The sequence below is a fragment of the Phacochoerus africanus genome, chromosome 4 (genome assembly GCF_016906955.1).
Source record: "Phacochoerus africanus isolate WHEZ1 chromosome 4, ROS_Pafr_v1, whole genome shotgun sequence".
NCBI classification, from domain to species: domain Eukaryota; kingdom Metazoa; phylum Chordata; class Mammalia; order Artiodactyla; family Suidae; genus Phacochoerus; species Phacochoerus africanus.
Genome location: NC_062547.1, coordinates 127002932 through 127030677, shown reverse-complemented (window position 1 = coordinate 127030677; position 27746 = coordinate 127002932). Strand labels below are relative to the sequence as shown.

General features: G+C 35.9%; 1 protein-coding gene across 8 annotated transcripts in view; it reads right to left on the bottom strand.

Moving 5' to 3' along the window:
* Positions 1 to 27746, bottom strand: part of CSNK1G3 (casein kinase 1 gamma 3) — a 113129-nt gene that overhangs the window by 58938 nt on the left and 26445 nt on the right. For all 8 annotated transcript variants that reach the window (XM_047778512.1, XM_047778514.1, XM_047778513.1 and 5 more), the window contains exons 2-4: positions 18773 to 19198; positions 9299 to 9339; positions 4919 to 4988 (exon numbers count right to left, since the gene is read on the bottom strand). In XM_047778512.1, coding sequence (XP_047634468.1) covers positions 4919 to 4988; positions 9299 to 9339; positions 18773 to 18950 — 289 coding nt within the window. In that variant the 5' untranslated portion in view covers positions 18951 to 19198. The remainder of the gene's footprint in view (positions 1 to 4918; positions 4989 to 9298; positions 9340 to 18772; positions 19199 to 27746) is intronic.

Sequence of the window (27746 nt, the reverse complement as noted above, 5' to 3'; positions counted from 1 at the left end):
AAGCAAACACTGTGAAGATCCAACTAAAATTCCACTTCCTAGGACAAGTCTGGGCAGTTTTCTACAACTGCGCAAAAAATTAAACTGTTATGAGGTAAAAAAAGTTGTCACTCACAAACAGAGCCTGAAGAGTACCCTAAGCAAACATGAAACAAAACAGAACAACCACAGCAATATAAATATGCCAGGAAAGACCACAAGGAAGAGGGTTTTGAGAGTGGGAGAAGTGAGGGAAAAGAGAGCAAAAAAGAAGAGAGAGCCTCAGAAAGAAGGTTGAGAACAAAGAATAATGAAGGTTTTAACTTACTAGCTTTAGCTCTTACCACAGAAAGGACTATTCTTTCTGTTTTACAATACATTTAATATATACTCAAATGGTATGTTTATATTTCCATATTTAGAGATCTTCTAAGAGCAGTATTTTATGATAGAAAAAAAATTATTTGACTTTCTGTGATGAAGATATCAGGTGATAAAGGAATTTCAAGTAAAAAATGATTGAAAAATTTCCCCCAATATAGCCTATATAAACCATGTGATGTCAAGGAAATAATTTAATATAAAGAATTATTCAAAATCACAGATCTTCAAAAATTTTCCCCATAAATTTCAAAATATGTCCCATACATTCTCATGAAATATCAATAATTCAACTAAACTATTTTTCAACTAAATAAAAAACAATTAATTCTAATAATTAAAACCTAGGGAGTTCCCATCGCAGCTCAGCGGTAACGAACCTGACTAGTATCCATGAGGACATGGGTTCAATTCCTGGCCTTGCTCAGTGGGTTAAGGATCCAACATGGCCGTGAGCTGTGGTGAAGGTTGCAGACACTGCTAGAATCTATCGTTGCTGTGGCTGTGGTTATAGGCCAGCAGCTGCAGCTCCAATTCAAACCCCAGCCTGGGACCTTCCATATGCCATGAGTGTGGCCCTAAAGAAAAATAAATAAACCAAAAAACAAGTACAGTTCAGTGGCATGAGGTATAGTCACATGGTTGTGCAACCACCACCATTACCACCTCCAGAACTTTCTCATCATCCCATGTAGAAACTCTGTGCCCATTAAACAATATTTTCCCATTCCCCTCTCCCCTCAGCCCTGGCAACCACCATTCTGCATTCTGTCTCTATGAATCTGACTTCTCTAGGCACCTCAAAAAGTATAATCACATAGTATTTGCCCTTTTGCGACTAGCTTCTTCATTTAGCATAAAATCCTCAAGGTTACTCTATACTGTATGTAGCATGCGTCAGAACTGTCTTCCTTTGTTTAGGACTAAGTAATATTGCACTCTATGTAGAGACCACATTTTATATACCCACTCATCCATCAATGGATATTTGGATTGTTTCCACTTTTTGGCTACTGCAAAACATTCTGCTATGAACACGGGTGTACACTATCTAAGTCCCTGCTTTCAATTCTTTTTTTTAATCCGTGCCATAGCAGTGACCTGGGCCGCTGCAGTAAGAACACCGGACCCTTAACCTGCTACACCAGAAGAACACTCCTTCAATTCTTTAATGCATATAATTAGAAGAGGAACTGATGGATCAAATGGTCATTGTATGTTTAATTTTTTGAGGAAGAGTCATACCGTTTTCCACAGCGGCTGCAGCATTTCACATTACCACCAGCAATGCACAAAGATTCCAACCTCTCCACATTCACACAAACACTAGTTGTTTACTGGTTTTTGGTTAGTTTTTCCTTTGCTTAATAATAGCCACTCTAACAGGTGTGAAGTCTTTGTGATTTTGATTACATTTCCCTAGTGATTGGTGATATTCAGAATCTTTTCTTTTCATGTACTTAGTGGCCACTTGTCTATCTATCCTCTTCAGAGAAATGTCTATTCAAGTCCTTTGCCCATTTTAAAATTGGATTGTCTGCATTTTTGCTCTTGCATTTTAGTTCTTTATATATTCCAAATATTGATTAAATGGACCTATTTTTAAAGAGAATACTAACAAGCAAGTTGCTATTTAAATGAAACCTAAAATACCATAAAAGTGTAGCTTAAATTACTATCAATGGCCCACTTATGAATAAGAGCAGTCTAAAAACATAATCCTTTCAAGCATTAATTCTAAAAATCAAATTATTTTAAAGTCATCAGTTCCTCCCCCAAAGAATTAATCACTCTTGTTATTCCAAAAAGCTCACACGGGTACTCAAAAATGTGTTTAAAATTCATGATAAAAATTCTAACAAATAACTAAAATTCACATCCACATAAAACACTGAAAAACACTCAACAGTGGTTAGCGTTTCAGAGCTACCGCAACACACACCTTCTGGCAATAACATTTCTATTTCAATTGATGTAAATGTTATGTCATGAGCACAGCACCCTTGTATAAGTCTACCTTGTAAATGGTGGGCCCTGGAATTATTCAACACTGCAACCCTTTTGCATTTAAATGCTAAAAGATCTATGCTTTATTTTTATTACTATCTCTGACATAATTTTTAAAATTTAAAAAGGCAAAGAATATAATAAAAGTAAGTAGTAGTATACCATGGTATTCAATTCAATGACTGCCTAAACTAACTTATTCATTCTTATCCAATTAAAGCATCGAGGAGTTCCCGTTGTGGCACAGTGGAAACATATCCAGCTAGTATCCAGGAGGATGCAGGTTCAGTCCCTGGTCTCGCTCAGTGGGTCAGATATCCCACGTTGGCATGAGCTGTGACGTAGGTTGCAGACATGGCTCAGATCCTGCATTGCCATGGCTGTGGCATAAGCGGGCAGCTGTAGCTCCAAATTGACCCTAGCCTGGGATCCTCCATGTGCCATGGGTGTGGCCCTGAAAAGCAAAAAAAAAAAAAGTATCCAATCCTGCTTTTCCAAATGATAGCTTTACTACTTAAGGAGATATGTCTCTTGTCTTTATAACCCCAGCACCCAATCTTCCTTCTGGTAACACCTCAATTTCCTATTAGGCAATGACCTCTCCTCATCCTCAGTCCCTGAATTTCAGGCAGTACCTGAGATGAGCATAAGATGTAAGTCTGGACAATCAGATTCACAGGGATTAAATAATGAGACACAAAATAAGACAGTAAGATTCAGTCCTAGAACTTATGGTGAAATTTTTAATTAAGAAATACTTTTATAACTGCTAAGCTAGGCTGTTGGTAACCACCTCTGCCATCTCATAAGAAGGACCAACCAGAGAACAAAGCTGACACACACACAAAAGCAGAGCATCGAAACAAATTCAAGAATGTCCATGATGACAGTATTTGAAGTTCCAGATACAGCAATGTCTTAAAGATAGGTCCTTTCTCTGAAATACAGTACATGAGTCAATGAACTCCTTTTTCTTCACTTAGCTTCTTAAGGCTTTCTGTCATTTGCTAGTCCTAATATAATGACTTGTATGACTTACCATTTAAATCTCAGTTGTCAGTGACAATTTTGATAAGTCCTAGAGGCCTGTCTATATCAGACTTAAACACAAGGTATACATACATGTTTAAATTAATAAACACATTAATACAAAATGTCAACTAATTATTGTCCCCACAATGACTACTCATCTGGAAAGTAAGCTTTTAGGAAAAAAAGTTGCAAAACTGATAATTATTAAGAAATGAACAGCTCTACTAACTAGAATGTAAACATGTGCTTACAAAAAGACTCATGAAAAAATTCCATTTTATTAAATCTGGAGAAACAAAGTATCCCTAGGGGAAGAAACTGTTCATATAAAATCACTACAGTTGGTAGAATAGGAGTGAACAGAAAAAGTGGAGCTGAGAGAAATTTCAACATAAAGTAAATGTAACATAAAATACAAAAATCTTCTCACTAGTTTTTTCCAATGGCACAAAATATTCATTTTCACTTAGATTTGGAATTTATTTAAAAATATATCTGTATTAGTTTCCTATAGGCACTGTAACTACTACACACTTGAGGCTTAAAATAACAGAAATTAATTTTCTCACAGTTCTGCAGGCCAGAAATTTGAAATCAGTTTCAAAAGGCTGAATCAAGGTGTGGGTAGGGACATGTTCCCTCTGGAGGTTCTACAAGAGAATCCTACACCAGTCTCTCGCTACCAGCATTCCTTGGCTAATGGCTCAATCACTCTAATCTTGGCCACTTTGCCTGCTCCTCTGTATTTAAATCATTCCTCTGCCTTTCTTTTACAAGGGAATTTCTCTCTCACTTGCTCTCTTCTTTTTTTTTTTTTGGTCTTTTTAGGGCCACACCCGAAGCATATGGAAGTTCCCAGGCTAGGGGTTGAATAGGAGCTGCAGCTGCTGGCCTAGTCCATAGCCACAGCAACACAGGATCTGAGCCGCATCTATGACCTACACCACAGCTCATGGCAATGCCAGATCCTTAATCCACTGAGCAAAGAAAGGAATGTAACCTACATCCTCATGAATGAGCCAAAGATGGGAAATCCAACAAGGACATTTCTGACTGCATTTCTGGGCCATTCAGATAACCCAGAATAATTTCTCCCCTCAATATCCTTAACTTAATCATATCTACAAAGTCTTTGCTATAAAGTAATATTGATTGGTTCCAGAGATTATGATACAGATATCTTATATGGGGCCCTTTTTCAGTCTACCACCATGTTGTAAGTCATTTCAATAACTATAATAGCACTAAAAAGGCTAAGAACATGCAAGTTACATACACCTTATATTCTCAAATTAAATTTTTTTCTCAATGTTCTCTACTTACATTAGTACCAAAAATGCTCCCAAAATGTCATATTTGAAATAAAAAGGGAAGACTCTAGTAAGAAAATGTCTACTAAACAAAGCCTTAAAGAGTGATTCATTTTTACCAAATTTAAAATACTATTCTTTGAAACAACAGAGTTACTATGATGACAATCCATTTTATTACGAATTTAAAAATTAGTACAAGACTTTACCTCCAGATCCTAATTGCTTGTAGAATCTGTATTCCAAATGTAGCTGTGGTGCTCTGGATTTCATGGGCTCCTATTTAAAAAAAAAAAAAAAAGGCAACAACAAAAAATATTTAAGTTATACTGGGCCTCAATTTCAAATGTTATAAATCTTGGTGTCAACTCTTATAATAATACTCTGTTAGGCATGTTTAGTGCCATGTAAACTAAACTGATGCTATAAATATACAGAAGGTTAAGTAGCTATTAGATCAAGCATTAGGGAAGTCTGTTTGACTCTTTCACCAGGAAGAAAAGTTATACTGTGAAGAGTCATGACTAAGGGGATCTTGGCCCTTATTCTATTTCTCCTGTCCCCAGGAATTCACCTCTGACTTTATATCTGAAAGGTTCTAGGTGAAAGCAAAATTTTAGAAATGTAAGAAAGAACAACAATGGAGATAAGAAAATTTTGATAGTAGCAAGAATACTTTTTTAAAAAATTTAGATTGGATGTGGCTTACAATAAAACCACAGTTCCTAAGTATTAGGTCCATGAATTGTATTAACTGTATATATCCCTGCAACGACCAGCTCAATAAACATTTAGAACATTTCCATCACCGTTTTCTCAAAGTACTCACTTTGGACTTCTATCACCTTTGGATTTATTTTGTCTGTTGCTGGATTTCATTCAAATGACATTATACAATGTACATTTTATGTGTATGTATCTGCCTCTTCTCATTCACCATAATGTTTTTGAGATTTGCACATACACAGAACATAAACAGAAGCAAAACAGATATAAAAAATAAATAACAAATGCATAAAAACATTTGCAGGAAACAAAACTATAATAAGATAATAACACTGGGAAACTGAACAAGATCCAACAGGAAAGTATAACATAGTAACGAATTTAAATAAAACCAACAAAACCTGAAGAAATACCAAAAAAACTGGAGTTCCCATTGTGGCTCAGTGGGTTAAGAACCAAACTAGTATCCACGAGAATGCAGGTCCGATCCCTGGCCTCACTCCGTGGATCAAGGATCTGACGTTGTCGCAAGCTGTGATGCAGGTCACAGATGCAGCTTGGATTCCAGATTGTGGGGCTGTGACATAGCTCCTATTAAACCCCTAGCCTGGGAACTTCCATTTCCTGCAGAAGCAGCCCTAAAAAGATCAAAGAAAAGAAAAAAGAAAAAAAAGAAACACTCAAAAAGCTACAATAGACAAAATTTAAAAGTAATCTGCCAACACATTAACACAATAAGAAAGAGAATTTGGAAAGTGGTAGAAAGAAAAGCATCTACAGAATAAGAAAATCTTGTAGAACGCATCTATACAAATTTTATAAAATGCATTATGAAGGAAGAAAAATAGAATATACAGAAAAAAAGATTAGAGATCTGGACAACACAATGAGAGAGGCTAACACACATTTCATAAGTGACTCAGGAGGAAAGGAGAGAGAAAAGTGAACAGAGGCAATAACTGAAGAAACAAATACAAGAACTGATGAAAGATAAGCCAGAGATTCAAGAGGAATGTCAATCACAGAGTAACTAAAAAGAATTTATACTAAGACACATTGTGATGAAACAACGAATGACACACAAAGGCTTCAGAAAAGGAACTGGTAAAACCCCAGTGGAATAATTATAATCATAGGATTACTATAAGAGAAAACAATCAGCTTATTAGCTCTTGAGAGGCAAGATAATAGAGTAGTTAAAGGCACAGGCACTGAAATGAAATTTCTACTGGGTTTGAAGACTAAATTCACTAGTTACTAGCTGTGTAGACTCTGGCAAGTTACTTAATCTTTTTGTGCTTTTCAGTTCCCTCATTACAAAAGAGGGATAAAATGTTCTTTCTCCTTTTACTTATATACACATACAAATGACTTACAATAGTTCCTTCCACACAGTGCTATATTACCCTTATAATTCCTCAGTTAATTCTAAAGAAGTACATAATCACAGGATATGATAAAAGATGCCCACTTAGGCAATCACAAGAAAAATTAAATACCTAACTTATTTAATCACTAATATTCCCTAGGTAAAAACAGAAACCCAGATCTAAGAAAGACGTCACAGACTTTGAAAAACTTATGGTTTCCAAATGAGACAGGTTGGGGAGTGGGGGGATGCACTGAGGGTTTGGGATGGAAATGCTATAAAATTTGATTGTGATGACTGTTGCACAACTACAAATGTAATAAAATTCATTGAGTAATTAAAAATAAATAAGTTAGGTCAGTTCAACTTGATTCCAATACTTTACTAGCAGAAAAATTTTACTGTGTCACCATATAACAAAAGTCACCTCAGCACAGGATGAATTTTTCATTATTCATGAACAATAGGTTATTATATAACCACAAACAACAAGATATAAGGGTGGTGGCTGAGGTCAAATTAACAAATTACCCTGAAACAAACTATCAATATGAACTACAGTAACATTAAATAAATGTGAAAACCTTTAAGAGATAACAGAGCAAGAAGTGGTCAGTGAAGTCTGCTCTCTAAACACCACTGTTATCAAATAATGTCTTTATTTTTACCAACATACAAAAATCAGATACCACTGAAGGTATACAGACATAATATGTATTTTTTTTAATGGTCTCATCTAAGGCATATGGAAGTTCCCGGGCCAGCGCCTGAACCCAAGCTCCAGCTGAGACCCTCACTGCAGCTGCAACAATGCCAGATCCTTTAACCCATGGCACAGGGCCGAGGACTGAACCTGCACCTGCGCAGTGGCACAAGCTGCTGTTGACAGGTGCTTAACACCCTGCACCACAGAAGGAACTCTGGGAACCTCATAACTTTAACTTAGCATTCTATGTAGATCAGCCTACTGAAAGAAAACATATTATTTACAGTGATTTGGGCACTCCTGGCCTATAATAGTAAAATATCTCACTATAAATAAGAAATTAACTCTTCCTAAAATTTACACCTTTGAGAGCTTGACTGATTGCATGGATTATTTAATACTGTGAATCCCCTTCTGCTTAACAATAACAATCTTTTTAAATTTTATTTTATCTTTTTAAAATCTTTAAATTTTAAATTTTATTTTTAGGGCCACACCCTCAGCATATGGAGGTTCCCAGGCTAGGTGTCAAATTGGAGCTGTAGCCACTGTCCTACGCCACAGCCACAGCAACATGAGATCTAAGCCATGTATGCAACCTACACCACAGCTCACAGCAACGCTGGATCCTTTAACCCACTGAGTAAGGCCAGGGATCAAACCTACGTCCTCTTGGATGCTAGTCAGATTTGTTTCCACTGAGCCATGATGGGAACTCCCAACAAAGATAATCTTAATGAGACCACTCAACCACATTTTCTGTCACAAAGTCAAGGACCAGACCATAAACCAGGTGAACTCATCCAGATAATGCCAGTCCCAACCCACCTGTTATCCAGTCCATCTCTCCTGGTGGCACCACAACCCTACTCTGCACTTTTATTTCCCAGTAAAAATAAACAGCATTTGTTGCAGTGAAATGCAACACATTTTCTATCTCACCCAGAAGTTTTCTATCTCCCACTTGCCTCTCCCTTGAGTAGTGCCCTCTTCTATATTAATGTCACATTACTTTAACAGTGGCTACACTGGCAGAAAGGAGACTGAGACTAGCAGGCAGGCTGGTAAAACCATGTCATGCTCAACCTCAGGGAAATCTCGCTGTCTGTCAAACTAAATAGAAAAGTTAAGCAAGAGAAACTTATGTCTTATAAAAATTCCCAGATCCTAACTATCCAAAAAAAGAGCTGCCCTATAGCTGTCACACCAGGCATACTTAGGACTTCAAAACCATCCAATGGCAGTTTGTGTGCCCTGCTATCCTCCACCCACATCAGGCATTTCGGTTTTCCTAAAGGTCAAGCAATATGGCCAGCTTTACCAAATATAAAACATCGATAGAAAAAGAGATTTTTGGAAGCTACCTGAAAATACATTTTAAAAAAAGTATTTAAAAATTCTGAAAATACATTTTAAAAAAATGTATTTAAAAATGCTGAATACTAAGGATATTTGTCCATCGGCTTGAATCAGGAAGAAAAATCTTGCATTGTAATTTTTATCTAATTAAAAATTCCAATATGTCAGCTTCTTATCGATTCTCATAATGCTGCCAAAGTAAAGGAATTAAGCTTTCATGACCTAGAAAGACACAGACATCTTATATATAGACTGTTATATACTTGAAGGGCATGGTGATGCTAGAAGTTTAATAACAAAAGATCAGTTAAGCTTATCACTTTCCCAATAAAGTCATAAGTGATATGGAAAAAAGTAATTAAAATGCACCTTAATCATTAAAGAAATAACAAGAAAATAATTAAAGAAAAATAAGAAACAAGAACTTACCAGTTTAATTGCCACATATTCATTTGTATATAAATTTTTCCCTTGAAAAAGAAAGAAAAATGTCAGATTCTACCAGAAATGAACTTTTGAAGATATATCATGTAAAACTGTAGTCTGAGAAGTGCAGGGGGAAAGCACAGAACATATTTATTTATTTATTGGTCTTTTTGCCTTTTCTACGGCCGTTCCTGTGGCACATGGAGGTTCCCAGGCTGGAGGTCTAATCTCAGCTGTAGCCGCCGGCCTACGCCAGAGCCACAGCAACGCAGGATCCGAGCCTCATCTGCAACCTACACCACAGCTCGCGGCAACGCCGGATCGTTAACCCACTGAGCAAGGGCAGGGATCCAACCCGCAACCTCATGGTTCCTAGTCGGATTCATTAACCAATGAGCCACGACGGGAACTCCGCACATATTTAAATGAAACATATATTTTCTTTCCAACTGTTTAGCTAAAACATCAATAATGAGATATGTAAATTATGATCAACTCAATGACAAATTTAGTATTTCACTTGAATTCAGAGTAGAAAGTGATACTAACAAATACTTTAGCCCATTTACAAAAAGAGAAATATTTTTATTTTGTTGGAATAGTGTATACAAGTCAGAAAGTAATCAATAAATACATGCTACTCTAAACTTCAAAACCAGAACCCCTAAATAAAAACAGGAATACAAAATTCCTTTCTCAATCACTACCTCATTTTAAACCCTTCATTTCTATGGAATGTGATCTTAATAGGGCTCATACACAATCTTGTAAATACATCAAATATATAGGAAAAATCTGAAATATATTAAAAATAAAAATTTTTAAGTATTATTCAATAATTGGTTCTGACAAACCAGTTAACCATTTTAGTGGAAGAGGGTTATTAGCAACCTTGTAACCAAATTAAATTCCAAATATCTTAAGAGTTAAGTATATGCCATAAAACAAGAAAAAAATATGTATCAGGCTAGTATATAGAAGTCTTTTTGAGCATTAAAAAAAAATGGAAAAAGATAAAACGATCCAAAGATTTTATACAGATTTGATAGCATAAAATATTTTAAAATTTCTGTAAATAAAAAAATATTCTATATACGAAGAACAGATAAAAGACAAATCTGAATAAATATTTAATATAATTAATATGTAAAGAATTTCAATCAATTACAGTAATCATTGGAACCAGCAAAGTGAAAATAATCTAGGAAAATTCCACAGGGTCAGCATTTGTAGTTCAAGTAAAATGCTATGGAGAAAAGAGAAATTGATATATAATGTGCTTCTTTACAAATACGATAAAAAGAATTAAAAAAAAGAAAGTGATTTCTGAATTTCCAGTATTCTTTCAATAAACATGCATTATTTTTATAGTAAAAAAACCACAATAATGTAGTTGTTTTTAACTGTGATAATAATTAGCCCTGATCATACCAACTACTGAACACAAAATAAGCAAATCAACTTTCACACGTGATTTTTCCAGCATAATACTCCTAATTTCATTTTATGCAACAGCTGATGGATGGCAGTAAAATCTCTAGGCAAAATTTCAGTCTCATATATAGTGCCATCGTGAATAGTTATTTTCACCGTAAGAATCTTTGCCATAATCAGTTTGGAAGCACAACTAATTGCCCATAAACAATTTTGCCATAAAAGATAGAACAATGAAAGCAAAGAGGGACATTAAAAAGACAAAATGACACATGAAAATTGATTAACAAATTTTTTAAAGATTTTATTCCGAAAAATTAAAGTCGAAAATATGTGAATACATTATAATTCTTTTCTCAAAAATGATCATTAAGGATTCAGGATCTCATGTTGGACCTAAATTCTCTACAATATAAAAAAAAATTTACTCTAAGTCCCTCCAGATTTCCATGGAATTAAAATAATTGAGGGATCTTCCTATTTTTTATAGATACACGTAATTGGTGGTAAATCTCTGGACTACATTTAAATGCTCCATCACATGCCCAGTCCTTAATATTTCATCAAATCATTTAAGCCAGATTCTGTGCCAAGTATGAAAATAATGTCTCCATCACATTCTCCACTATCAAACAGCAAAAATTTTCACCATTTTCAAGAAACTTACATGCATCAGGAATCACATAACCATTTCCTTTTGGGAGACAGGAGCTTGACTGTTCTTTTGGCTCCAACTTCTAACACTGCATGCTAAATTTGATAAAGATGGCAGTAGAGAACATGATGCTGTATCTAAATTAGCCAAAGAATCGGTAATTAATGCTCTGAAGGACTGTTTGGTAATTCTCACTACTTCTTATCTGCCATAGCTTGGTAAGATACGTGTCAGAAGGATTGGCAAAGTGATGTTATCATTTTCTAGTGTCATAGGCAATCTGGCTTTCCACTCTCTTATTTCACACCTCCAGTTAGTTTTCCTATCAAGTCAATATACATAGTTGTTTATCATTCACTATCTTTAGTCAACTCGTCACTATTTAGACCATTATGAGACCTAAGGTTTATATAATATAAAAATGAAAGCACTGCATCAGTGGAGAAATGAAACCAAAATGTCAACTAGTTGAAACCATGCTGTCAAACCAAACTGTCCATCAGTTATTTTACCCTTTATGGCCAAATTGCCTAACAGCCAATTATTTGTATGGTCAAATAGCAAAACTGCTTCTGGCAAAGACTGCTATGGAGAAAATACCTAGAACCGTGCCCAACAATGTATATCAATAGTTTGTCATACAAATATTGGTAATGCTTTTCTGAATTTTGTCCTTATTTTATAAAAACTGAGTTGAGGGTGGGGGGAGGGTGGGGGGAGGGTTAAAAAAAAGAAAAAAGTATTCATTATAATGTTAAATAGCATAGGTCTCATAAACCCATTGTTCTTATCACAAAGATGGCCCTCAACAGGAGTACCCAAAGTGGGTACACAGATAATCATGGATATAAAAAAAAGGCACAGAAAACATGCCATATTTTTAGCCGATTAGTTCAGCACTTACATGTGCTTCAAGAATACATTTCAAGAAACCTATAAAATTGTAGGCTTCCTCGAGTAAGTTTATAGTGAATAATTCATCTTTTTTTATTATCTTTTTTTTTTAGGGCCGCACGCTTGGCATATGGAGGTTCCAAGCTAGACGTCGAATGTGAGCTGTAGCCACCAGTCTACACTACAGCCACAACAATGCAGAATCTGAGCCACATCTGCAAACTACACCAAAGCTCACGGCAACACCGGATCCTTAACCCACTGAGTGAGGCCAGGGATCAAACCTGTGTACTCATGGATGACAGTCAGATTCGTTTCTGCTGAACCACTCTATATAATGAATAATTACATGGCAACTCCATATAGTGAATAATTTAATGGTACAATGAAAAACTTTATCTTGAGGAAATGGTGTCTAACAAAACAGTTGAGTTTTAAGTTCAAAGATGGAATTTAAATTCCCTCAAAACATTATCATCTTTTCATAACTATTTCATATATATTTATTCACAAGCAATAGGGAAAATATTCATAAGACAACAAGTTAGGTTAAACACAGATTCCACAGAATCAAAATAAACCAAATGCTTCTGAAAGCACTGTTTTTGTTTGTATTTACATGATCAAATGTCTGTTTTTAAGTCATAGCAGAAAGTACTATATCTTTAAAAGTTTCATTTTTAAACATTAGAAATTTTACTGAACTTTGAGGGTTGTATTTACAAAGATGAACAATGACTGAAGAATACTACCAATGCATTTTTGTTACTTTACACAGGCACAGCCTCGAATAATTGGCTTTTAATCAATATTTGCTATATGTATGCACAAAGTATGTGTTTGTGAGTACAGTACAAGTAAGAGCAAAGGAGTGTGGGTATAGACGGAATCCAGTTAAGAGAAGGCCCAAGTAGACTGGTTCCAGTTAACCAATGTTTTAATCCATTTTCAAAAGACATTTCCAATAGAGCTTTGTGCCGTACTGAACTTAAAAAAATGGTTTTACCAATTTTGTGGTATGTGAGTAATGGTTATTTTAAAAATAAAATGTTCTAGAGAAACTACCTCATTACCCAAAATATACATGTTCCCCTTCTGTAATAACAAAATGAGAGTTTTTAAATAGCTGTCCAGCTAGCCGACATTTCTAGCCTCTTTCAGCTTGATGTGGCCAGGTGATTAGGTTCTAGATGGGAATGGATGTGAAGTATCGTCACTCTTCACTTCCAAGAATGAAGGTGTGCTCTTCGGGCCCTTTCTCCTCTTCTTGCTGGGTGGCTAGGAGATGGCAAAAACTGGACTCATCACTTTACACACAAAGACTGAGCCATGTGTTGACGATGCAGAGGTACCTTAACAGCCTGGGGTGCTGTCCTTCCAGTCTGCGCCATGTGAAAGAAAATGAAACTGTTTTGCCTAACACCATTACATTCTAGGACTTCTTTGTTATACCATCAGTCTACTTCTTTCTTTTTTTTTTGTAATTACATTTATTTATTTATTTACTTATTTATCAACTGTACAGCATGGGGACCAAGTTACACATACATGTATACATAATTTTTCCTATTATTAGTTCTTTCAGGTAAGTTTTAAGCTTCAGTTAAGTAAAAGCAGAAAAATCAATAAACAGGAGTTACCGTCATGGCTCGGTGGTTAATGAATCCGACTAGAAACCATGGTGTTGCAGGTTCGATCCCTGGCCTTGCTCAGTGGGTTAAGGATCCGGCGTTGCCGCGAGCTGTGGTGTAGGTTGCAGACGCAGCTCAGATCCAGCGTTGCTGTGGCTGTGGCATAGGCCGGCGGCTACAGCTTCAATTCAACCCCTAGCCTGGGAATCTCCATACGCCTCGGGAGCGGATCAAGAAATGGCAAAAAAAAGACCAAAAAGAAAAATCAATAAACAGAAAAATGATGAATCCACTCAAATCTGTGTATTTACTTGATATATACTGCAAGGCCTGCAGAATTTTCAACAAAACAATTCCTAAATATAAATAATAAATTGGGAATTCTGAGCTATACAGGAAAAAAAGAGAAGAAACAAAAATAAATTATAAAAACTCCTGTGGTCTACTTAATTATGTAAAAGTTTACAATATCTTATCTCAGATATGGTAGTTCAGAAAGTAATATATAATAAAAGTTCTGCGTTCTTTTACGTTATGGTCAATTAGATGTAGCCACAAGAGGGGACACAGAAGCAGCTCAGGAAAACAAAGTTTTATTATACTCCCAGGCCCAAGAGAGGGGGTCACAGAAGGAGCATCTTATTTTGGTCAAGTGGTAAGAGACAGGAGCAAGAGAAAAGCTTAGGCAAAGGCCTTTATTGGTGTTTCTGCAGGAAAGGCAAGGTAGGTCAGAGTAAACAGCTTAGGACTGGCTAATTCAAATAATTCTGTTACCCTTTGACAGGCAGTCTCTAGTTGTCTGGTACCTGGCCATGGAATGATTTAAGGAAGAGGAAGATTACCTCCTGGAGTGTATGGGCCAGAGAGCAGAGGAACTGGTTAGCTTGCAGATTAAAGGCATGCTACCATGTACACTATTGCATTTGGAGTAGATAAGCAATGAGATCCTGCTGTATAGCAAAGGGAACTATATTGAGTCATATGTGATGGAATGTGATGGAGAAAATGTGAGAAGAATGTACATATATACACATATGTATAACTGGGTCACTTAGCTGTACAGCAGAAATTGAGAGAACAATGTAAATCAACTATAACAGAAAAAATAAAAACCTAAAAAAAAAAGGGCATGTTCCCACCTGAGTCCTTTGCTATCCCTAAGAACTGACTAGCCCTTAGAGGAGCAGTCTCTTCCCAGCTAGAAAGGTTTTGAGGGTTTTTCCTTGTTTTTGATTTTATGATTAAAGCAATGTTATATTACCTGGATTGCAAAGCAGAAAGGGATGCCATACACTTTGGAATATATCTGCAGTTAGAGGTCTACCTCAGGTATTAATTCTTTTTTTTAATTGAAATATAGTTGACCAGAAATGTTTAAGATGTTAAAGCATCATAATATACAGGAAAATAAAAAATATATAAAATATAACTCCATATTTTAGCAAGCTGTTTTATCTCATTCAGTGCCTGTTACAAACATTTCTAGGGGTTTTGGTTGATTGCCTAAGCCAGAAACACATCTGCTAACATGTAGAATGCAAGCCTGACCATCAATACAAAGATAAAACCAAAAATATATCAGTTCATCATTTAACAATTAAAAACACAAAAATCATAGTAAATACATTTAAAAGTAATTATTTTAAATGTTTCCATTTTCTTAAATCTCAAGGTCAAGTTTTCTATGTCCAACTTTATTTTTTAATAACTATCTGTAAGAATAGTTTCTACAAGAGGGTAATAGATCTCTCCTTGGAAATGGCAGTGGGGATTGGGGAGAGGGCATCTAGGGTGACATGTGGAGATGTAACTCCTGCTTAGCGCACAAGATGTCTCAAGTTCGAAACACCACGCAGTGTATAGGACAGTCCGATACAAAAAAAAAAAAAAAAATCTGTCCAGCCCAAGATGTCAGTAGCATCTTTGTTGAAAATCACTTATCTATAACATGTATACCTTATATTCTTTCTTACCCAATACAAATCACAACTGTAACATGTATACCTTATATTCTTTCTTACCCAGTGCAAATCACAAAAATTTCAGTACCAGAAATCAAATGTTCAAGATGTGTCTATCAACATGGTTCAAAAAAAAAAGCACTTTATGGAGTTCCCATCGAGGCGCAACAGAAATAAATCTGAGTAGCATCCATGAGGACACAGGTTCGAGCCCTGGCCTTGCTCAGTGAGTCAAGGATCCGGCGTTGCCATGAGCTGTGGTGTAGGCCGCAGACACCGCTCAGATCTGGCGCTGCTGTGCTGTGGCACAGGCCGGTGGCTACAGCTCCAATTAGACCCCTAGCCTAGGAACCTCCATATGCCGTGGGAGTGGCCTTAGAAAAGACAAAGGAAAAAAAAAAAAAAAGGCACTTTAAGAATCCGAACCAAATTTTAACAATAGCATGTTTATCCAGGTGTAGAAAAAGTGACAATTACAACAACTTTTTTTGTACAGAGAAATCACTTGGGACCTTTAAAAAAAGGTCCCTTTATGTAGTAGTCTAACAGAAAAGGAAAATAAGATTAAATTAGTTGAGCAAGTGTATATGTACATATATATTATAAATATACATAAAATAGATGATACAGATAATACATTTAAATAAATGTATATAAAATACAATATGCACCCACAAATTTGATATAGACTGCAAAAAAAGTGAGGGGAATACTTTGCTGTTTTTTCAGGACATAGTTTCAGTATATCTGAGTACATACAGCTTCTGTATTACCCTGGTTAAAATGTTCCACTAGACTGTTCTGTGTGTATACATGCACCTATACACACTTACATATATACATGCATGCACATAGATGTGTATGTATGTAGTTAACTTGAAATAAATTATATGAAACAAATTTTGAATGTAAAAGGCCAAAGCAGTAACATACATAAAGAGACAAAGTACAAATTTATATATGATAATTATAGCTATAGATATATATATACAATATGCTACAATTTTAATTAAGAACAAATATCTTGATACCATCTTTTAAAGGAACAGAACAATCATTGTTCTCCTAAAACTTGCAGGTATAATGCTGCTCCCTTTACACCATTATCTAAATCTAATCTTCACAATAATTTAGGAAATGGAAATAATCCCATTTTCAAGTTGAGTGATTTGAAGCATCACATGGTTAAAATGCCTTATGTGTACCAAAATGGGAGAGACAATATTTATATTTTTCTAGTGTATCATCGGTGCCTAATCATGCCTCTGCCTCATACATAATAGGCATGCAATAAATTTTTTTTTTTGCTTTTTTGCTTTTTAAGGCAGGATACAGAAGTTTCCAGGCTAGGGCTCAAATCAAGCTACAGCTGCCAGCCTATACCACAGCCATAGCTACACAGATCCAAGCCACATCTGCAACCTACACCACAGCTCACAGCAAAGCCAGATCCTTAAACCACTGAGCAAGGCCAGGGATCAAAACCGCATCTTCATGGATACTAGTTGGGTTAGTTTCTGCCGAGCCACAATAGGAACTCCTGACACGCATGAAGTTTTGGATGAATGGACAGATTGTAGCTCAAGGTTAGGCAAATAAATAATTGTTTTTTTCTGACACCCAAATCAGAAACAGAGTAAGAATTTCAAAGTATCTAATATAATATCCTTCAAAAATAAAATGTAAAACACTCAACCTTTCAGAGTCCCTACTACAATGCTCAAGTCTGTCAGACACATCATATTATAGCTATTTTCTATGTACAAAGTATGTCACTGCCTTTTATAAACAGCTTGCTTCATTCAAAAATTTAATGTATATTAACTACATAAAATAGTAATAAAACGAAGGAGTAACTACAAATTAGAATGTTTTGCAAGATGAAAAGGAGTAGTTGAGTAGATGAACATTCAATTGCACACATTTCTAACATCGGCTTTGAATCTAATGAAAATTGTAAAGCCAAGTTTTTTCTATTTATTTCCAAAGTTTACACTCTTGGTGGTAATATTGACCAGAGAGCCCTCGAGACACCTCAATACTGACTTCCACAGAACTGTGATGCCTTCCATCTTGTTTCGCTTTAATGACAATGGCTACATCTTTATTGTACTAGGAGTTAAAAATGTAGATTTGGATTTTGAGTCCATCATTAAACTGCTGTGTGACATTTAGTAAATAACCTTCCCTCAACGAGTTTCAAATGACTTAAATGTAGAGTTTGGAGGTTGAATCAGACTGTTTCCAAAACCTGCCTGATCACAAGAATAAACTGAGTTACTCTGTTGTGTCCCTTGTTAAGAATATAGATTCCCAAACCACCCTGGATTTACTTGGGGGAAGAGAATAGATTATGAAAATGTAAATTTCACTGTTTTTTTTTTAAAATGCAGTTTCAGTACATTACCCTGACTTTAAGCCAAACACATCCTCCTAAAGTGACCAATTACTAAATGTTTTCAAATCAGAAAAGGCAGCCTAAATATCATTCCTAAATAATACACTGCAGGAGTTCCCTGGTGGCCTAGGAGTTAAGGATCCAGCATTGTCACTGCTGTGGTGCAGGATCCATCCCTGGCCCTAGAACTTCTGCATGCCCCAGGTACGGCCAAAAAAAGAAAGCAATGCAAAGGTTTCCCTAGTATTTATTTCAGCCTCCTGGGGCTTTTTAATCTACTTTTTTCTCATATTCTGGATGGTTAATCTCAAGTAAACAGACATTGCTATACTAGGGATTCACTTACAAATGAAATACATGTATACAAGAAATTGCTTACATCTATATCCTTTAAAATTACCACAGCAATTAAACAACTAAACAAATAACTGAATATTTTCATTAGAAAATATTTTTACATTTAAAAAAGTGCTCCCCACATAATTGAAAAAATAAAAGTCTTACCTAATCGTAGTTCTCCAAAATTCCCACATCCAATTTTTTTTCCAACTCTAAAGTTAGGTCCAACCATTAAAACTCCAGAGGATGAAGAACCAGTTCCTCGAGTGTTGTGTCCCGACCGACCACTAGGTCGTGCCATTCTATCATCTGATTTGTCCTTGTCTTTCTTTTTATTATCCATATCAAGTTTGCGGTACTCCACTTTGAATTCTTTAATCAAGACAAACACACTGAAAGAGGGTGCTGTGAGAACAGGTACATCACTAGGTAACTGTACCAGGTGGGTAATGTTAACATTCAAATTGCAGTAGGTAGTCAACTAACTGGAGCGTGTTCATCCCATTCGTAATAATTTTCTCAGTTGTCTGTTCAGCAAAACATGTCTTCAAAATTGTCTTTTCAGTGATGCGAGCTGATACCGATAGAGAGCTAGAATATTAAGAAAAGAAAATTAGTCAACTTAGACTATTAAAAAACATGTTTGGGAAATTAATAACATAACAAAAGATTAGGCAATTAAACTATTACTATTTGCTGATGCCCACTGAAATCAAACCTCAGTAGATGCATAATCATATTGATTGTTTCATAAGCCAATATACATTCATGACTTAGGATCATTTCAATTAAAAAAACAATACTTGGACTTTTCCTATAGCTCAGTGGGTTAAGGATCCAGCATTGTCACTACAGCGGCTTGGATTGCTGCTATGGTACAGGTTCAATCCCCAGCCCATGAACTTCCACATGCTGTGAGTGCAGGAAAAAAAAAAAAAAAAAACTTAAAAGAATTCCAATATGCCAACATTTAAATTTAAAGATTTTCAATTTAAAAGCAAAAAAAAAGAGACATTTTGCAAATCAGCAAAAGATCTTAATAAAAATATTTCTACATGTTCATACATTTAATAATCTTCAGTATTTTCAAATATACATTCTCATTTGATATTCATTTATTCAAAAATGTATTACCCATTAAGTATATATTACCCATAAATATATACAGGAATGGAGCAATCATAACAAGAGTTGAAACAAATAGTATTTTTGATTAATTTTCAGCAACCCACCAAATATACAATTATTCTTAACATCCAGTCTATTTATAAAGTTTCTTACTGTACTTGCCATGCTCAATTTTGAAGATGAAACCATAAGCATCTGTTTGATATACACAAAACTGAACAAGTTTTACATATACTGTTTGCCCTCTTTCCAGCCATAATAGAGTACTAATACTGAAATTGCCCTCTTGCTGTAAATAACTATAAAACTGGAAAAAATGTATGAAGCATTTGTTTTCAGGCATCGGATAATAGGCAATGCAAAGTGATCTTTGAGAAAAGAGAACCACATAAGATGAAGCTCACCTTCACCCAAGATCTGCAGCTATGGACAATTTTCTGACCACACCACAAGGAAGTAGAGGCTCAGGCAGTACACAGTGATCATAGATCAGAGTTTGGGGCTATTGAAGCTAGTGGAATTTGCAGGAAAGTACTGAAGGTGAGTCAGGTGTACACTGTTAGGGGTAGGGGGTGATAGGGCAGAAGCTAGGCTAGGAGACAAAGGCTACTATGGGGTTAAATGAAGACTGGAGATACCAAAGGCTGTACAATGGTAGAAGACCTTAAAGTTCCCATCTAGTCATGGTGGAAGAATCTCATTAATATTCCAGGAATTCAGCCAAGACATCAGAAAGACCAAGACTTAAGAGTAAGGACCGGGAGTTCCCATCATGACGCAGTGGTTAACGAATCTGACTAGGAACCATGAGGTTGTGGGTTCGGTCCCTGCCCTTGCTCAGTGGTGAGCTGTGGTGTAGGTTGCAGATGCAGCTCGGATCCTGCGTTGCTGTGGCTCTGGTGTAGGCTGGCAGCCACAGCTCCGATTAGACCCCTAGCGTGGGAACCCCCTATGCCACGGGAGCGGCCCAAGAAATGGCAAAAAGACAAAAAAAAAAAAAAAGAGTAAGGACCATATCCTAGAGTAAGGACTACTCTAGACTGGCCCATCTAAAGCCTAAAACCAAGCCTAGAATACCTCCAACAAAAGGAACTGCATTCCAGAATGAAACTCAACATACTTACAAGGACAAAAAAAAAAAAAAAAAAAAGGACTTTCAACAATGTTGAATGCATAACGTCCAGCATAGAGTTAAAAATAACCAGACATGAAAATAACAAGCAAAAAATGTGACCTGAGCAAGGAAACAAAGTCTTCAAAGAAAACAGACTCCAAGATGACCTTGATATTGAAATCAGGAGATAAGACTTCAAAACCACTAAATAGGTGTTTAAGTCCTATTATATTAAAGAATGAGAATGGGGCAGAAAAAAATATTTGAAGAAATAATGGTTGAAAAGTTCCCAAATTCACTGAAAAACATTAACCTACAAGATGAGGAAACTCAGAAATCCCATAAGTGATAGATACAAAGAAAATTATACCTAGGTACATCACAGCCAAAGTGCAAAAAAAAAAAAAAAAACCACAAAAATAAAGGGAAATTTTGAAAGGAGAGAAAAACTACTTCTTTCCAGAAACAATGGAGGTCCAAAAGAAAATGGGAGAATATGTTCAAAGTCATGGAAGGAGAAAGAAAACTCAGCCCAGAACCTGACATCCAGTAAAATTGTTCTTTAAAACTAAAAGTGAAAGAAAGCCATTTTTAGATGAAGGAAAGCTAAGGTTAGTCAAGAGCACATCTGCACAACAAGAAATTATTTTTAAATAGTCCACTAGGTTTACTTAAATCACATGACACAAGAGAAATTTCAAGAAGGAAGAACATGAGAAATTGGAAATGCATGAGGATTCATTTCCTTATTGCTCTCTAAACTACAAATAATTTTTTAGTATCATTTAAAACATCTGTGGAGGTAAAAGATATGACAACACAAATGGGAGGGGCAGGTAGTAAATTAATTATACCCTTTCAAAATTCACATATTTGATAGAATAATGTGGTTTAATATTAATTTTAAGTAGCCAATGACAAGTTAAAATGTATATTCTAATACCCAGACCAAACCACAAAAAATTAATTGCAAAAGAAATAGCTTAAAAGTTAATACAAGAAATAAAGTAGAATATGATTAAAACAAAAGAAAGAACAAGTCATATGAGACAAAAAGGAAAACAGCAAGAAAGTATACTTAAAAACACACGTAAAGAAAATGGACCATATTCTCCACATAAAAGGCCAAATTTGTCAGACTATATTTTAAAAAAACCAAGATTCAACTATATGCTGTCTCTAAGAAACAACTTTAAATTCAGAGACACAGATAAATTGAAAGTGCAAGAACAGAAAGCAAACAGCAAGTACTACAAGCTTGAAAGGCTATAATATTATCATACAAAGTAAACATCAAAAGAAGGGAATATTACCAAAAAATACAGAGGTATATTTCATAACGACAAAAATATCAATTCAATAGAAAGACATAAAAGCCATAAAAAAGTCAAAAATGAGCAAAATGAGGCAAAAACTTAAAAAAACTAAAGGGAAAAATTTCAATAATTGATAAAGTAGAAAACATCAATTTGTAAACTGATATAGAAGATCTAAATACCTAAAAACCATCAACTACCCTAACTAATAGACATTTATAAAATACTATATCCCAAAACTGTAGAATTATATTTGTTTTCAATGTTCATCAAGCAAGAAACACATGGGAGTTTCTACTGGAGCTCAGCAGGTTAAGAAGCCAAAATAATGCCCATGAGGATGCAGGTTTGACCCCTGGCCTTGCTTAAAGGGCTAAGGATCCAGTGTTGTGGCACGATGCAGTGTAGGTCACAGATGTAGCTCAGATCCTAAGCTGCCCTAACACAGGCTGTGGCATAGGACAGAAGCTGTAGCTGCAATTTGACCACTAGCCCAGGAACTTCTGTATGCCGTACCTCCCATTAAAAAGAGAGAGAAAGAAAGCTCATATGCTGTGTCATTATTTAAATCTCAAATAACTGAAACATTAGAGAGTATACATATACTCTTTGATCGAAATAGAACTAAACAAGGAATCAATAATTATAGGATATCTAGAAAATTCCAAAATAGCTGACAAATTAAACAGACTTTTAAACAATTCATGAGTTGAAAAACAAATCGGATGGGAAACTAGGAACAATTTTCACAAAATAATAAGGAAATATAGCACATTATATTTTGTAGTTACAGCTAAAGCAATGCTTAGAAGAAAATTCTTTAAGTGCCTATATTAGAAAATAACTTTTTATACAATGATCTAGATTTTCTCCTTAAAATGTTAGAAAAGAACAAATCAGACACAAGTTGAGGAAGTAATTTAATAGAGCTATTGTTAATACTTCATAGGCTTATATGAAAACATAAAGAGTGAAAACAGCAGATAAATGGGAAAATATCAAAGAAACAAACAAGACAAATAAAAAACCCAGAGACCCTAGAATAAAAAGGATCTTATCTGAAATGAAAAACTTCATTGGATACACCTATAGTAGATTGGATAAAGCAGAAGGTGTCAATGAACCTGAAAAGAGATCCAAAGAAATTATCCAAAGAGCAAAATCAATACAGAAAAGGATAAACAACAGAGAAAATAAACTCAAAAGCTGACTCCATGAAAACGGTCAATAAAATTGGTAATGCCTAGCAAAATGATCAAGAATAAAAAAAGAAAATATACAAATAACCAATAACAAGAATGAAAGAAGGGATATCACTAAAGATCTTATAAATATTATAAGAATAAAGGACTACTATGAGCAATTTTATGACAGTAAATTTAATAACTTAGATGAAAATGACAAATTCTTTAAAAACCCAACACATGGATATAAGATCCAACAGAAAATATCAATGGTTCTGAATTTAAATTGAATTTCTTTAAAAAAAAAAAAATCTCCCCACAAAGATACCGTCATTGGTGAATCAAATATTTAAGGAAAAAAATAAAAATACTGTTACAAAAATTCTTTCAGAAACATAGGAATAAGGAATACTTGTCAATTTACTCTGTGCGATGAATAGAACTCTGACATGAAAGCCTGACTAAAACACATGAAGCAAAGAAGATGTGGCATTTATACATAACAGAATACTACGCAGCCACAAAAAAGAACAAAATAATGCCATTTGCAGCAACATGGATGGAACCATGGTCTCTCGTACTGAGTGAAATAAGTCAGAAAGAGAAAGACAAATACCATATGATATCACTTATATCTAGAATGTACTATACAGCACAAATGAACCTTTCCACAGAAAAGAAAATCATGGACTTGGAGAATAGACTTGTGGTTGCCTGGGGGAAGGGGAGGGAGTGGGATGGACTGGGAACTTGGGGTTAATGGATGCAAAATATTGCTTTTGGAATGGATTAGCAATGAGATCCTGCTGTCTAGCACTGAGAACTATGTCTAATCACTTATGACGTCGGATGATAATAGGAGAAAAAAGATGTACACATGTCACTATGTTGTACAGTTGAAAAAAAATTTGTATTGGGGAAATAACAATAAAAATAAATAAGTATACATAAGTATCTCATATTTCTTTTTTTTTTTGGTCTTTTTTTGCTATTTCTTTGGGCAGCTCTCGCGGCATATGGAGGTTCCCAGGCTAGGAGTCAAATTGGAGCTGTAGCCACCAGCCTACGCCAGAGCCACAGCAACGCGGGATCCGAGCCGCGTCTGCAGCCTACACCACAGCTCACGGCAACACCGGATCGTTAACCCACTGAGCAAGGCCAGGGACCGAACCCACAACCTCATGGTTCCTAGTCGGATTCGTTAACCACTGCGCCACGACGGGAACTCCAGTATCTCATATTTCTGCAGGTAATTAAAGCTTCTGGATTCATGTATTTTTTCCCATTCCCAAATCTTGTTTGAAGCAATGGCAGATAATTTGTATTTTTCCTTGCAGCAAAATTCTTTTTAAAGTAATGGCTCAAGTTCTAATAAATATCTTGCAAATAAAAAAAAGAAAATTAGAACAGCATTCTTCATAAGAATAGATATAAAAATCTTCACAAATATGTAAAATGTTTAATAACTAAGAATCAAACAGGGTTTAATACTAGAAATGCAGGGTTTAATATTGGAAATGAATTCATCAAATAGAAAAAAAGAAAAAAGAAAATATCTCGACAGGAAAACTCATTTGACAAAATTCAAACCATCAATGATTAAAACCTCTCAGTAATCCAGAAAGAGAATAAAACCTCTTGAACCTAATAAAAGGTATTTACACACACATACACACACCAAAAAAAAAAAAACCTACAGCTAGTATATACTTAATGGCAAAACACAATTCTCCACCAAGACTAGGAAAACGCATACAAATGTCTGCTCTCACACCTTCTATTCAACTCCATACAGAAGAACCAACCTGTAGAATAAGGCAAGAAAAGATTCAAAAGGCATGAAAATTGAGAGGAAAAGGCTAATCTGTTGTTATTCAGAGACATCATGATTGTGTGAGCAGAAAATCTTTTTTTTTTTTTTTTTTGGTCTTTTTGCCATTTCTTGGGCCGCTCCCACAGCATATGGAGATTCCCAGGCTAGGGGTCGAATCAGAGCTGCAGCTGCCGGCCTACACCAGAGCCACAGCATCGTAGGATCTGAGCTGCGTCTGCAACCTTCACCACAGGTCACAGCAACGCTGGATCATTAACCCACTGAGCAAGGCCAGGGATTGAACCCACAACCTCATGGTTCCTAGTCGGATTCATTAACCACTCCACCATGACAGGAACTCCAGAAAGTCTTATAGGATAACTTCATCAAGATGACAACATATATCATTCCCAACTTCAGTTCCCCTCAAAAGAAGACCAACTAGCAATTATCCACAGACAAGACACCACTGGAAAAAAAAAATCCCAGAACAGAGTGGGGTTGGGGTGGTGGATACCCTTGCAGTGGATAAGCAAGAGCCTCAGCTTCTTGCTGGCTCTCAGAAGGAGGCCACCCTCAAGGCCTACAGGGTGTCTACAGTTCCTAGAAGTTTGCCTAGAGTTCCTTGCCATGTGGACTTCTCTGACATGACCACTTACCTCTCCATGCTCCTAAGAAGAAGAATCTCCAGCGCCAATCTTTTAAGAATAAGTCTTAAATAAGGCAAGATAACCTCCTCTCATATCTAACTCCCAATATTTGTACCCTGCTCCAATACACCAATTCTTCCAGGCCTTTGAATCCCTGCTGTCTGCTTCTAAACTTCTTTGATGCTGTCTGCCTGACTCTGTGGTAGAAAGAGCACTGGATTAGAAAATAGAAGTCAGAGAGTCCCAACTAGTTGTGAAGCCTTAGGCAAGGTTTAATCTGCCTAAGCTTATTTTAAGAATTATAAAATAGGAGTTCCTATTGTGGCTCAGCAGTTAACGAATCTGACTAGCATCCATGAGGACGCAGGTTCAATCCCTGGTCTTGCTTAGTAGGTTAAGGATTCAGCATTGCCATGAGCTGTGGTGTAGGTTGCAGACGAGGCTTGGATCCTGCGATGCTGTGGCTGTGGTGTAGGCCAACAGCTACAGTTCTGATTTGACCCCTAGCTTGGGAACTTCCATATGCCATCGGTGGAAGAAAAAAAAAAAAAGAATCATAAAATAGGAGGATTAGTCTAGGAGATTTCTAAGGATATTTTTATATTATGCACAGTATTATAAAATGCCTATTGTATTTGATGTAAAGACTTTTATTACATGTAACTTGGTGATCTCCTTACCTAACACACTGTCAGGCACCTATAACAGTCAAGAGATATTACAGATTAATAAATGAGTTCTTTCTATCTCTAAACATCCCTAGGTTTTAGCTGTATGATTCCTACCTAGAGCTCTCCTCATTACATGTCACCACGCCCCCTGACATCAGTCTCTTCACTCACTTGAAGCACATCACTGAACCTCACCAGCCAGTGTGCTACAAGCATTCCCAAAAACTTCCTGTATGAGACAGCATCCCTTTGCCTCAATTACCCTTCTAATATGGTCTATCTTCGTGCCGTCTGTACTGTTTCATCCTAACACCAAAGAAAAAGCAGTAATGAAAACTGCAGATACTCTTTTTGCAGCGGCAAACACCAGTTTGTCAAGAATCACAAATCCAAGTGCCCGAAGAGGCAAGGGAGGTAACCTCAATATAGTACATCAAACAGAGTGTGAGACAATAAGGAGTACTAGGGGCTGGGCAAACTGGAAAGCAAATACCTCTAAAGAGGCAGCTACCACTCGGCTATAAACAACCATGCCTTTCAGGAATACCAGATGTTTCAAATTTTTTAAGAAAGTCCAGAAACATGGCATTTACATAAAATTTCCCTAGTTGCCAAATTGTCGAGCACTCTCTATGCTAAGTATTTTAAACAGATGAACTCATCAATTTGCACAAGTGTAAGATACTATTTCAATCCCTATTTTTACAAATAAGGAAACAAAATTTTAGAGAAATTACATAACTTGATGAGCATCACAAAGTTAGTAAGGGTTATAGTGAGAATATGATTACCAAGAGTCAGATTCCTGAGCTCATATTCTTATCCGCTTTATCTCTGGTGTTCTTCTTGCTAATTCTCTGATCTCCCAAAGTCAGAACTGTGCCTTTCTATCTGGATAAGCAGGGACAGTCTGTTCCTTCTGGCCAGCCTACATGTCTCTACAATACTTCAATGCTGCCAGATCCTAATTTGTGCTACCGAGGCGGGTAGGAGGGGGTACACACCAGTCAGCAGGTCCGGTGCATGTATACAAGGCTCTGAGACATTCATGACGCAAAGACAAAACACATACACAACAGCAAAGGAACACTAACCCACAAAACTACAATGTATTTTCTTAATATTAGATTTTTTTTAAGAGTTAGCAACTGTAATTGCATATGTCCATGTCAGTAAAGAAGCTTAAAGGGAGACAAGAAATATTAATAAACTTTTGGAAAATGGAAAGAAAAGAAGTACATGTTAACAGATGAGGCAATGAAG